Source organism: Aedes aegypti, chromosome 2 (genome assembly GCF_002204515.2).
Source record: "Aedes aegypti strain LVP_AGWG chromosome 2, AaegL5.0 Primary Assembly, whole genome shotgun sequence".
Lineage (NCBI taxonomy): Eukaryota > Metazoa > Arthropoda > Insecta > Diptera > Culicidae > Aedes > Aedes aegypti.
The window spans coordinates 194,425,396-194,439,511 of NC_035108.1; the positions used below are offsets into that span (position 1 = coordinate 194,425,396).

The following is a 14,116-nucleotide window of genomic DNA, read 5'->3' on the forward strand; positions in this document are numbered from 1 at the left end:
CTAATCAGCCAATACTCGAAACATGATATCTACCAATCAACTCCTGATAGTGATTTAAAAAAAAAGGTCCAAAGCATTCAAATATGTTCGAACAATTCTTGAACAGGATTTATAGATACGCCCTTTTGAAGTGTATGGAAAGAATATTGCATGGTGAATTTCGTTCCATCTATAATCAACGGTTGGGTGCATACATAATCATTACACCTTTGCGGTTGTTCTTATTTCATTAAATTAAGCAAGGTGCAGAAAATTTATACGTACACATATTTTCTAGACTGACATTAGAAAAGGGACAAAGTATAATTGAAATACATACAAATCAATATAGCTAAACAATGACCATATCAAAGTTGATCGTAACACTCAAACTTCACATAGCTGTATGTATATCGTATATATGTATTCTATTCAATTCTGTTTAATTTTTTTCTATTCTAGTCTGTTCTGTTCTATTCAATTCTACTCTACTTAAATTTATTTCATTCTGATACACCCTACTTGTTCTTAAACATATTTTTACAAATAGCCACTGTTGTAATCAACAACTGCGTGCAAATCATTTGAACGGTACACTTTCGAAGTTTGTACGACTTTAACACTTCAGTCGTCGCGTTGTTGTATTTTGTACAAAGTGGTGAAAAACCTCGCTTATCGTACACAGCATCAGCGTGGTGGTCCTGAAGATAGCAAACCGCGCGACGACTGAAAGGTGAAAGCGCTGACAGGTCTGTGAAAAAGCGCTCCGCACAGACTCCGACACCTGCTCATTATGTCAGCCTTGCCCTCGACCAGTCGCATTGCAGAAGTATACATCAAACATGGTTATTTGATATTTCGAAGATTTTGGCAGACTCAGCTCCTCGCAGCTCTCGACAAACTTTTTCATATTACCTTTAAAACTGGGATCCAGCTCGAATGAAAAACATTTAAAACAAAATGCTTCAATTATTCCTTAAAATACATAAAAAATTAACATATATAAGTTTAAACCCTTATTTCAACTTACAATGAAATAACCATTTGAAGCTTCATTTTCTTAGAGCATATTAGGGGCATATTAGGGGCTCAGATAGCCGTAGCGGTAAACGCGCAGCTATTCAGCCTGTGTTAATCTTTCATAAGCGTCGGTGCAACAATCGATCGATTTTTCAACAAATTTAGTCGGCTGTTGATCTGTCAAATGTTTAATGGAGTGGTTTTCGTAAGCGATCGATATCGATTCGTTTTGAATCGGTGGCGATCGCCATCGCTGGGTAAAGATCTATTAAGAAATTGTAACACTGGTTGACCGGGATATCCTAAACTAAAAATTCAGCTTTTTTTCACCGTGTTTGCACTTCGATGCCCCTGTGACTGAAACTATAAATTCTGAGTGGTAATCTTTTGAAGTGCATGTTTTGACGTTTTTCGATTGACGATCGGCGCACGCCGCTGCGCTTTCGGAATCGTGCGAGCAAAACAAAAACAGTTTTACATAATTTGGTTAAAGTTTGGAGAATTTCGGGAATATTACTGCAATTTTAATCCTGTAAAAATGTCCTCCATCAAATACATTGGTCGTACAACCGATTTTAAGGGTAAAACATTGTGGGAAATCGTCGGAAATCTAAAAAACTTCGGTGTCGGACGGGTTGTGGTGCGGAGCATGTTTGAACGATATCCGGAGCCGAGTTACATGAAGATCGTAAAGGTTGAAACTCTCCCGAATGAGGTAAGGATACTACTACTAAATACTACTATGCATAGTTAATAGCGTACTTCTCTACTTACTGTAAGTAATACTTGTTATATTCTTTTATAAAATGTTCTAGGCAACTCGCAAAGTGAAGGTAACCGTTGAGAAGACGTTCCGAGGACGAACCTACCCCAAGCTAGTCGAGATCAACAGCGTTTCTTACAAAGCTGACTACCGATTACTTCACAAGCATGAAGAGGAATCCTACTGCCAGGCGGTGCAACCAACAGAGAAAATTATCCCACGGGAAATCGATTTGCCGCCTCTGTTGAAGGAATTTGTCCAGAGAGAAACCGGTAAAAGTGATCCGAAGATTGCGATCAAGCTGAAGCCAGGACACAACAATGTCTATCGGCTGGCGAAGGAGGGAGAAAAGCCCACCATCGACGTAAGCATGGGCCTGGCAAAACCCGCTAGTCCCAGATTGTACGCAAATTGTGACTTGTAAATGCATTTGTTAATAAACTTAGAATGATTAAAAAGCATATGTTACTACTGTAATTAAATGTGCTTCCCGCCTACAACGCATTCAGTAATGATTGGAGTAGCTTATCAAATACATCAATTTAGTACCATAAGGTTAGTTTTACATTTTCTCATGAGCTGAGCACTGTGTCATTTGTGTCACAGACTGTCTATAAACCATGTGCTCAAATCTGATAATGTTTGTATTTACGAAAGAACCGAGGGTGGCCACGTGTTTATTAGAAAGCCTCTTAGTAACTTAAGTCACTATTATTTTGCTGTCTGGCCGCTTCCTGTCATGGAATTGCACAAACCTTGCAACATGCTTCTGGAGACGACTTTCTGATACTTGATATTATAAAATTTCTTTCCATTTACAACGCATTTCATCTTTTGGGAAAACTTTTTAGTATCGATTGGAGTACCGTGCCCCACTTACCTCGCTATCAATCGTCCCTCCAGGTCACCAGAACTTCATCCGTCCGATAACGCTGGGTGATGGTGGTCTCCTCCCATCCCATCCGGGTCCCACTGCGAAACATCTCCCAGCCGGCATGGGCAATCATCACGCCGTTATCGATGCAAAACCTTTCGTCCGTTGCAAAGAGTTTGGCGCCCCGCTCCTGGCACATTATGCCCATCATTTCCTGCAACCGTTCGTTGCAACCGACTCCTCCAACGATCAGCACCTCACTAGAACCACAATGGGCCATCGCGCGCTCGGTCGTTTCCACCAGCATGGCAAACAGCGTTTCCTGGAGCGAGAAGCACAAATCCTCGTCGGACCACTTTTCCTCGTTTGTCTTTTGTTTCTTCTGCTTTCCTTTAGGGCGAGCTTTCTGTTCGATGAAGGACAATATTCCCGAGAAGCTAACATCCATTCCCTTTACGGAATAGGGCAGTGTAAGGTACTTGGTACCCTTCTTGGCCATTTGCTCTATGTTATACCCAGGACTGGGATCGTTGGACAGTTTGATGATCCGGGCAAACCGGTCCAAACAGTTTCCAATCGCAATGTCGATTGTTTCCCCAAAAATCCTATATCTCTTGCAAGCATACGAAATGATCTGAGTGTTCCCGCCACTAACGTAAAGCACGGTCGGATTTTGCGCCTTTGTAATCAGCCGACCCATTTCAATATGCCCAATGCAATGGTTCACTCCCAGGATGGGTTTGTTCCAGATCTGGGCAATGGTCCGAGCAACGATGGCCACGGCTAGCAGGGGAGGCGCCATTCCCGGCCCTTTCGTATAGCAAACCACATCGATCTCCTGAGGTGTCACGCCGGAAACGGCCAGGGCACGCTTCAGGATGTCGTGTATTTTCGATCGGTGATGCTGTGCCGTTTCCTTGGGAAGGAAGCCTATCAGAAGGAACACAAAATCAGAAATACATTTGGGGCTGAGAAACCGGTGACCGAAAAGATTTTTAAACTTTACCTTCTCCAGGTGGTGTGATGTACGTTTCTCGTTCGTTGGCCAGCACTTCGCCATCGCGAACAATTCCAACTCCGATTTTGTTCGCGCTTCCCTCGAAACCGATTGCAATTACCATTTTCAAGTAAATTCAATATGATTGTGATAAATGAATGCTATACATTTTGGTTGACAAAAACATGAGTGATCAACATGAGCCTGTGCATGCTATAAAACGTTTGACTTTTACTGTGCGCCCTGTTTTCAAGTTGCCCGTGAGAGAGAGCGAGACAGCACCAACACACGGCGCACAGTAAAAGTCATGAGAACAAAAGAATTTATGGCACGTACAGAGGCTCATGTTACCTGCAGACAAGGGAGGGTCATTTTTGGAATTTTTCGATTGCACGCTGATAATTTTCTACTAAGCAAAAGTATTATAAGCGTGTGCTAGAGTAAAGGCTGGTTTGCTACTGACAAGAAAAGGAATCGCCTATCTCGATGCGTGGAAAATTTCTTCCCAGAAATGATCCAGAAACTCACATTTTTCTGATCGCAGTACGCAGTTGAGAAGAAATGTCATTTCAATGGGGACTCTCTGTAGGAAATTTCTTGACCCATTCAGTCAAGGAATTTCTTTACTTTTCTTGAGCGGAACAGCATACTTAGCTTAAGGGCACAGACAAACAGACGTCACACTCTCATCATTGTGCATCGACCACCTTTTGAACGGTCGGTTCAAAAATATGGTAGGTGGCCAATCCGCCACCTGCAGCGCTCGCATCGGTTTTGTTCGCGTTTGACGTTTACACACTATCGCCATCTGTTGGCCTGTCGGCCAAACAAACCGATTTTAGCATTGGGCGTTCATGTCCTCGTGACTATGATTTTGATCGAGATTTGTTCTAAGTGTTACGTCTGTTTGTCTGTGTTAAGGGCGTAAGTTGCATGATCGATTTTTCTTCATCGACCCTCTCTTCTGTTAATAAAAATCAGAGGGGGTTGTGTACAAGACACGACCGCATGACGTTAACTACGCCAAGTGATTTTTTGCTTTTGTATTTTAGTCGATTTTCATATTTGCAGCCTTCCTTTAGTTCAAACTCTAACATAATATCGTGACGGTCGCAACATTTTAGATTTTAAATTGACACCCAGTATTGTCACTGCAGCACTACTCTGCAATTCGCTGGAGAGTCCAGCGACGTGACAATTTCTGGCGACGTCAAAAGAACTGTCATTCTTAGTTTTGACATTTCAGAATTGATGGACGTCATTGAATTGAAAAAGAAAAAAAATATATTGACTTCGCAGCACTAAACCGTAGTCGCGCTTTGACCATGCGATCATTGGCGTAAATAGGGAGGGGCCAGGGGGGGCCTGGCCCCCCTGAATCATGGGCTTGGCCCCCCCGAAAAAAAATGGAAAAGAAATAACAATATAGTTGAAATTAGTGCCTTTATGATACTGAACGCGTTTAATGACAGGCAATAGAAATATATAGTTTTAAAACGTCACTTATTGCCATACTGTTTACTTTTTGGCCTTTCCCGATATTGAAATTCATTGAAACACGTTTTAGATTTAGCAGAACTGATTTGATCTAGAGGGGGGTCCCGTAGCCTCAAGGTTACGCTTCCGCTTCGTAAGCGGAAGGTCATGGATTCGATTCCCAATCCCCCCTCACAAAAAACTCCGTCCAGTCACCAGAAGACGCAGCACCAAGGACCGTGTATTGGGGAAACACATCCATCCTCCGTCAGTATCGGATGGTGGAGACAAACTGACCCTCTTTGTAGGCTGTTGCCTCACACGACACGGAAACATGGCAAAATGAACCACCGCACACCAATGGGCTACGGCTATATGGATATGGATTGGACCTGAGAGAGACTCGCGAAGAGGAAAAATATCAACGTCATATGCAGCCCAGATTCCCCTCTCACGAAACGTCAAATGCAGCCCACCGTTTTTATGGCTGAAAAAGTGAAAAGTATTGTGTTCAAAGTAAACTGTTATCAAAAACCTCAGTCGGCGGAGCAGTTTTTTTCCAAAGTTGCTGATAAATCTTAGCAGAAGATCAATTATTTCTAATGTCTGCTACGTTTGCTGGCATAAAATATCACACAAACGGCTATTTATGATTCGATGCGATACAAACTCAATCATTTTTTGCTGAGAGATTCATGTGTAGATTTGAACAGCATGCGCATAATTGGTATAAACACAAAGTGGAATAAGAAAAAAAACTCAGCAATCACAGAAAAAGAAGACCGTCTTCGCGAGTCTCGTCTCAGGATTGGACCAACGGCAGCTCTCTCCTCTACCTGCTCGGTATGAGAGAAATAGAAATAAAGATATAAATAGATTCTATAAGGATATGATAATCGGCATAGTAGCGGCCATGTGCACGGAATGCCTAACAAATAATAAAAAAACTGATTTGATCCATTAACAATACTCCTAAAGTTCACAAAAAAAAATGTTTTTCAAAAACAAACAATGATGCAGCAAGCAAATTTTTTCGCGAAATTTTAAATACTGTATTTTCAAATTTATGAGCCATTCGATAAATTTGTCTCTGAGACGTCGGGAACAGATATGAACTACTGGTAAGTAAACGATAGTGCAGCAGTTGCATTCAAATGTGACAGCAAAACTGTGAACTTTGACATTTCTTTATGTATAGTAATATAGCGGCGCATTCCTACAAAAACAACATCGAACCGAGTAAAGTCGGGGATGTCGCAACAATGTTTTAAAATATTAAATTGACACCAAATTTCTGAAGTTCTTATATTGATAAGGTAATAAGACCATGTTACTCTTTGTTTCTTTAGAACAAACCTAGAAGTTAAAGTTTGAACAAATCTAGAAACTGCAAACGATTTTCTGTTAGTCACACTAATATTAGAATTTTTGCATGCAACATCACAAAATATTCTTAAATTTTTCTTGGCTCAGATTCCTTACTTTACCAAGCCCAATGAAACAGCCGTTTGTTAGGCAACCTTTACTTACATCTATGTCAATCGCCTGTATAAAAACTGATTGTTTTTTAAGAATGAGCTCATGAATTTTTCGGGGTGATGGGACATTTCACATAAAGACGTTTCGCATATGGACGTTTGACATAATGGACTTTTGGCATAATGAGAATTATATGCCTTCTTTAAAATGCAGTTCTTGTATGAAACTGCTTTATGACAAACGTCCTTCTAGGCGTTTCTAGGCCTATCATAAGAATGCTCTGGAGTGTAATTTTTGGCCCATAGTGGGGCGGCGAAATTTACAAATTAGCTCGAATCCAAATTTTATCTTAAAGCTTAGCGAAATTTGCCTGATTGTGCGAAAAAAGCGGCCAACATTTTTCACATTTCCACTTAGTTTTGCGAAAAACTGTTTTTTTTTTTTTGTATATCACAACTAACCTTGTTTGGTCAATTTTTTGATGAAAATTTAGTGTGTATTTTTCTGTAAACATAAGTTCATGGCTGATATAAAGTATGTCTGTCGTAAAAGTGTCGATATTTTGTGTTTCGGCCAGCGAAGACAATCAAGTTTCAAACTATTATAACTAAAACTTGGTAAATATTTTAACACAATTTTGTTTAGCAAAATTATAGCAAATGAGGTTCACTGTGTGGTATTTATTTCTTTTCAACTGCTATTGTTTTTATGAAAATTTTGATTATACCGCTAAGGGCGAACCTTTTCCCTACCTTAATTGAACTGATACATTTGAAACTTTATCTAGTTTTAGAACTCTGCTAAAATTTTCAAATCGAATTGGAAAGGTAATTTTGTTTCCTGATTGATCCTGATGAAAAGAATAATTTTAAATATTTGTATTTCATTCGAGATATATTTAATTGGTTTGAATACGTCATCTTGGCAATATAAAACGTCGCAGCGTTATTTTATATACTATTTTTCCATAAAAATGACATTTGGTAACAAAGTTGATCAATCGATGTTGAACCTTATTCAAGTTTTTATATACCGACCTTTGTATGAAAGTGCTCCACTATAATCGGTTCACAAATATTATCGAAACAAGCATTGTAAGGTTATCTAAATCCTAAATCTAATGTAAAACTTTTAATTCTCATGATAAGGGGCCGTGGCCCCCCTCAAATCTGATGGCTATTTACGCCCATGCATGCGATGCGAAGTTTTTGTGCGAAGTAACTGTCAAAGCTGCTAATAACACAGAGCTGTGGTGAAACCTATGCTGTGAAGAACCCACTGAACTGGTTGCACGGTTTAGCTCAATTGCTTGTCTAGATCGATACGATATCATTGGATAACTGGGAAGCTAGGGTATGTATAGGTGGAAGCTATAATCAAAACAAACCTTAGAAGGAAAACAATAGTGTGGATTATTTCGAAGTTGAAGTTAAAACTATATTTTTCTGAAATTAAATAAAATTATACTGTTCTATTGAAAATAGTGGAATAATACGGTAGTTACAGTGTATCTAGTAGTGGAATAGGAGCTGACTGGTAAAATAGGTGAATTTATTGATCGTTCATTATAACATAACGGTTTTGCTAGCAGGTTGTGCACCGACAAGGTCCCAGTTAATACGCTGCGTAATTACTGTATTTAGAATTACCATCTAATTGAAAAGAGTGAGTAGGTGCATTAATCTAATAAAAAAAAACTAATTTACCTATTCTATAGACTAGTACCGTAACGAACCGTGGTAGACGGCTGATCGAATTCTCATTGCAAGAGGAACAACAGGAGAAACTATCTTGTAAGTCAGAATAAAATTTGTAATAATGTACTTATTATATGACCATATTAAAATTGCAGTTTTGAGCTGCTTGTAAGCTGCTACGAGACGTTAGTGTATTCCGCCGAATTCCGAACAAACTCAAAAAAGATATGTCGGATTTGGAAGCCTCAAAAATGAGCGTGAATTTCACGATGACGGCCTGTGCAGCCTGTACCATGACTTCCGACACTGATGAAGGGATGGTTGGTTGTGATGGATGCAACAACTGGTACCACTACCGGTGTGTTGGTGTGGACGGTTCGGACATCCAAAACCAAGAAAAGTGGTTCTGCCCGACGGAAGCCTGTCAGAAGGCCGAAGAAGCCCTAGCGAAGAAGTCGGAAGAGAACCGGGAGAAAGGAGCCAAAGGTAAGAAGTCTCGTGCTGTAGATGATGCTTCCGACAAGTCTAGCGCCAAGTCGGATCATCAATCGAGCTCGTTGTTCGAAAAGAAGCTGAAAGCCTTGGAAAAGGAGCAACGAGTGAAAGAAAGGGAGATAGAAGAAGAACGCCAACTCTGGGAAAAACGTATGGTTATGGAGCGGATCCTGAAGGAGAAAAGGCTACAAATGGAGACCGAGATGCGTCAGCGCGAAATGAAGCAGGAGGAAGAGCTGCTGAAAAAGGCGTTGCGAGAAAAACAAGAGCATTTGGATCGAATGGAGCGCATGCGGAAAGATTACCACGCGAAAATGGCAGATGTGGAGGAGAAGTTGAATAATTCCGTATTACAAAAGATAAGAGTGGAGAAGAAAGATGCCAATCGTACACCGCCAAGGTTGCAGGACGAGGCTGGAGGAATAAAAGGAAAAGGATTTGATTTGCACGAGAAGATGTCGGAGCAGGATGACCAGGAGAAAGAATCCGAAGAAGAAAGCTCGGACGGTGATAGCGAAGAACCAACCAGCTCAGAAGAAGAGGAATGCAATGAAGATTGCGAAGAAGAATCCGAGGAGGAATCGGAAATAGACGAGAAAGTAGCAAGAAAGAAGAATGAAAAACAGGCAAACAGGAAAGTGGTGTCACACGGGCTGGGGCGACAAACCGCAGCACCCACAAAAGCACAAATCGCGGCGCGTAATGGAATATGTAGGAAGCTGCCAATGTTTTCTGGTAAACCTGAAGAGTGGCCACTCTTCATAGGCAGTTACGAGGCGTCGAACAAAGCATGTGGGTATACTGACATCGAGAACCTCGTAAGGCTTCAGGAATGCATTAAAGGACCAGCTCTAGAAAGTGTACGTGGCCAGCTGTTGCTGCCAAAGTCGGTGCCGAAGGTGATCGAGAAGCTGCGACAGCTATACGGGCGACCGGAACAACTTCTGCAGTTTCATCTTGAAAAAGTAAACCGGCTGGAGTCCCCGAAGGCTGAAAGGTTGGAAACATTTATTCCCTTCGGAAACGCTGTCGAACAACTCTGCGACCACCTTGAAGCTACTGACATGAAACAGCATCTCGTCAATCCTTTGCTTCTTCAAAATCTGCTGGATAAGCTACCGTCATCCGATAAAAGAGAGTGGGTCCGTTTTAAAAATAATAAACGGAAGGTGAATTTGAGAACGTTTTCCGACTTTTTGTCGCGAATCGTATCGGAAGCTTGCGAAGCCAACGCGTGCAGTGCGATTAAATTGAACGAAATTAGAACTGTTAAGTCCGGCAGAGTAGGCACGAAAGAGAAAAGCGCAGTCTACACCCACAGTACACCAGAACATTCAATGGACACCACACCCCTTGGGAATCCTCCCAGCGGAAGTGTTAAGCCCTGCAAAGCTTGCAAGCGCACTGACCATCGTTTGCGGTTTTGCCAGGACTTTAGAGCTATGTCTTTCGCCGATCGGATAAAAATCGTGGAAAGGGAAAAAGTTTGTAAAATCTACCTAAACGAACATGGAAAAGCACCATGCAAGTTTAAAATTCGTTGCGACATTGAAGAATGTGACGAACGTCATCATCCGCTCCTACATCCAGTTGGAACTAGGGTTGTAATGAACACACATTTTCAATTACAAGGTGCAATCCTGTTCCGAATGATTCCGGTGAAATTATACTGTGGAAATCGTATGGTGAAGACACTGGCGTTTTTGGACGAAGGAGCATCAATAACTTTAGTGGAGCGGTCATTGACAGACAAATTGGGCGCTGTAGGAGTTCACGAGCCGCTAACAATCACCTGGACAGCAGACGTCACACGGGATGAAAGAAGCTCAACGAAAATGAACCTCTGGATATCTGGAAATGAAGAAAAAATTCTTTTGAAAGCAGTGCAGACAGTAAAGCAACTGCTGTTGCCACGACAGTCTGTAGATATTGAAGAAATGAGTGCAGTGTCGGCAGACTAGCAAAACAGTGGGAACAGTTTTCTCTCGGGAATCACAAACGCGGTTTTACTATTATAAAGAATGAACGAAAGAAACAACTTTATTATCTTTACTGTTACACAGTCGAATATTGAATGAAGAACACTCTGATGGTACCGTCGGTGGTTAGCCCGACTCGTATGTATGGGTGTGTACAGCAAGCGAAAGAGTGTTACCTGATGCGGCTCACTCGCCCGCTGCACAGGGTTGTACTCGGTGGGAGTTGGTGATTGCTATACTGCAACACTCCTCCTCAATCTCCAACTCACAGTTTGGTACGGCTTCCTCTTTACCACTTCTTCTTGAATCTGCCGGTGCCTTCGTGATTTTCCATCACTGCATCCAACACTGTCTTGGGTATCCCCGGTTTCGTGACGGTCACACCATCGTTTACCTGCTTCTTAACTTCGCGATTATCAGTTGACTCTTCGGCGGCGCACATGGCAATGCCGACCACGTAATCCTTTAGCTTGGTAGGCATCATGTTCCGCGTCTTCCGATATGGTAACTGCTTCTTAGAATTTCCATTCACTTGCTCCTCCTGAACTGCTGCATCGTCTAATCCTTGGAAATCTCCATCCACGTTAGCATCAGAATACTCGTCATCCGAAGAAACTTCTGCTTCCGGCAATCCGTGCTTACGCTGAGGCTCTCGTTTCGAATCATTACGGGTATGGATGATCTCAATTTGAGTAGAACCATTCTTCCACTCGATGAAGGTTGCATCTCTGCTAACAGTGATCGTATCTGTGGCGCGATCCAAAAACCGATATCCTTTTCGGTCTTCAGCGTATCCCACAAAAGTTAGCTTTCTCGATCTGGGATCTAGCTTGCGCCGCTTCACGTCTGGAATGTGGACGTAGGCATCACAACCAAACACACGTAGCCGATCCAACTTTGGTTTCGAACCATAGAACTTTTCGTACGGTGTACCTTCAATCGCACGAGACGGCAACCTGTTCTGCAAGAACGCTGCTGTGCGAATAGCCTCACCCCAATACTTTTTCTCCATTCCAGCATCTATGAGCATACAAGAGGCCATCTCCTGGAGTGACCTATTCTTGCGTTCTGCTACTCCATTGGATTGGGGTGAATACGCGGTGGTAAACTGAGCAACAATGCCTTCCTTGGCATAAAAATTACAGAGATCTTTATTTACGTACTCACCGCCTCCATCAGCTCTGATGACCTTCGGTTTCCGGCCGAAATAGTTTTTGCAGAAGTGGACAAACTCCTTCATTTTCTCCTTGGCCTCCGACTTCTCTTTCAGCAAATAGATAACAGTGAATCGACTGTAGTCATCGATTAGGCTCAGGAAATAACGATTGCCACTCGGCGTGGCGGTGTTGAAAGGCCCACACAAGTCTGTGTGAACGAGATCCAAAATCTGCTTCGCCTTTCTTTCCACTACACTCGGGAACGGCTTGCGCGCCAATTTCCCTTCGAGGCAGGTTTCACACACCTCATCTCTTCGACACTCCGTTACGATCATACCACTTCCAAGTTTTTCTTTAATTACTTTGTTCACAGCATTTGCATCTCTGTGGCCGAAACGCCGGTGCCACAAGTGATGACACATCTTCGTATGACAATCACCGACCGACTGCATTGCATGTTCCACTGATTTCAGTTTATACAGTGCACCGAAACGGTCACCCACGACAACGACGCAACCCGAACTGTTCACAATATCGCAACCGACATCCGTGAAGTGCACTACGAAGCCTTTACTTGCCATTTTTCCAACAGACAGCAAATTACCATCCAGTCCCGGAACAAAAAGCACTTCGAGCAACCGTATTTTAACCGGTTTACCATCACTGTCGACACCTTGAATTAATCCTTCTCCACTGCCAGCGGTTTTTGTTTTCTTCCCGTTAGCTAGCACTACATCCGCTCCGGCACGTTCCACCAGCGAGGTGAAAAAACTTTTATCACTGGTCATATGACATGACGCACCACTGTCCAGAATCCAGGCATTTTTCACAGCTTGCCCCGCGACAAAACATAACGGTTCACTCGACTTTTGCGCTTGCTTTGCTTTCTGCGGTGACTGTTTACTGTTCGAATCCGAATCACTATCACTCTGCTGTGTTGCCAAAAACTTGCGACAAAATTTCTTCACGTGTTCCGGTTTCTTACAAAAGAAACACACTTTGTCCTTGTCACGCTTTGTGTGCATTTTCATCGCTTTTTCTTGCACCATTCCATCAACCGAGCGATCGACGCGACGCTGGTACGCATCCAACAACTTCGACTTCACAAAATCAAGCGTAATATCCGCGTCGGCCCGGCTTTCTAAAGCCATCACGAGATTATCGAAACTGTCCGGCAAACTTCTCAAAATCATTGCCACTTTGAGCGTATCATCGAGCTGCTGGCCTACATTATCGAGGCGCTCAAACAGCTCATCTAGCACAACAAGATGTTTTTCCATATCACCCCCCTCGGCTAGATTTATCGAACACAACCTTTTCAAAAGGGACACTCGCGACGTCATATTCGGTTTTTCGTGGTATGTCTTCAATGACTCCCACACATCTTTCGCACTTTTCTTCTTCTTGATGATACTGAACTGCGAGTCTTCCAAGCATAATCCGATCGTTGCAACGGCTCGCTCATCATCTCGCTGCCAGTCATCATCATCCACATCTTCCGGTTGCTCTACACTGACCACACGCCACAGTCCTTCGCGAATTAGCAACATACGCATTCGAAAACTCCACGACTGCCAATTTTCATTATTCAGCCGCACAAACGAGAGCTTCGAGAGATCCGCCATTTTGTTGCTTCTCCTCCTGCACCGATGTCACAAAGCACTACCCGGAACGCTCAACCACACTGAAAAATCTTCCGACGAAAACTCTACCACTTTGGAAAACGAACGATCGCTTTTCCAAACATCCACTGGGCACCATAACCTGTCGGCAGACTAGCAAAACAGTGGGAACAGTTTTCTCTCGGGAATCACAAACGCGGTTTTACTATTATAAAGAATGAACGAAAGAAACAACTTTATTATCTTTACTGTTACACAGTCGAATATTGAATGAAGAACACTCTGATGGTACCGTCGGTGGTTAGCCCGACTCGTATGTATGGGTGTGTACAGCAAGCGAAAGAGTGTTACCTGATGCGGCTCACTCGCCCGCTGCACAGGGTTGTACTCGGTGGGAGTTGGTGATTGCTATACTGCAACATGTAGCGTATCCATTCCTTCGCGATGTACCATTTTCATCATATCCAAGTCAGCGACCAGGTATGCTGATTGGCCTGAATAACCTGCATGCTATCGCTCCAATGGAAGCCAAAATTGGTCAGCAAGGAGAACCTATCGCTGTGAAATCCAAACTCGGT

The 14,116-nt window shown here is 42.6% G+C and overlaps 2 protein-coding genes across 2 annotated transcripts; one reads left to right on the plus strand and one right to left on the minus strand.

Moving 5' to 3' along the window:
- Positions 1-1,421: 1,421 nt before the first annotated feature.
- On the plus strand, positions 1,422-2,225 carry LOC5573004. The gene is made up of 2 exons (XM_001654282.2): positions 1,422-1,714; positions 1,815-2,225. Exons 1-2 carry the CDS (start codon positions 1,538-1,540, stop codon positions 2,184-2,186), a joined length of 549 nt encoding a protein of 182 aa, XP_001654332.2. The 5' UTR covers positions 1,422-1,537; the 3' UTR covers positions 2,187-2,225.
- A 345-nt stretch (positions 2,226-2,570) lies between these two features.
- On the minus strand, positions 2,571-3,843 carry LOC5573005 (probable tRNA N6-adenosine threonylcarbamoyltransferase). The gene is made up of 2 exons (XM_001654283.2): positions 3,643-3,843; positions 2,571-3,566 (listed from the first exon to the last, which is right to left on the minus strand). The coding sequence occupies exons 1-2, from the start codon at positions 3,755-3,757 to the stop codon at positions 2,650-2,652; spliced, it is 1,032 nt and encodes a 343-aa protein (XP_001654333.2). The 5' UTR covers positions 3,758-3,843; the 3' UTR covers positions 2,571-2,649.
- Positions 3,844-14,116: the final 10,273 nt, after the last annotated feature.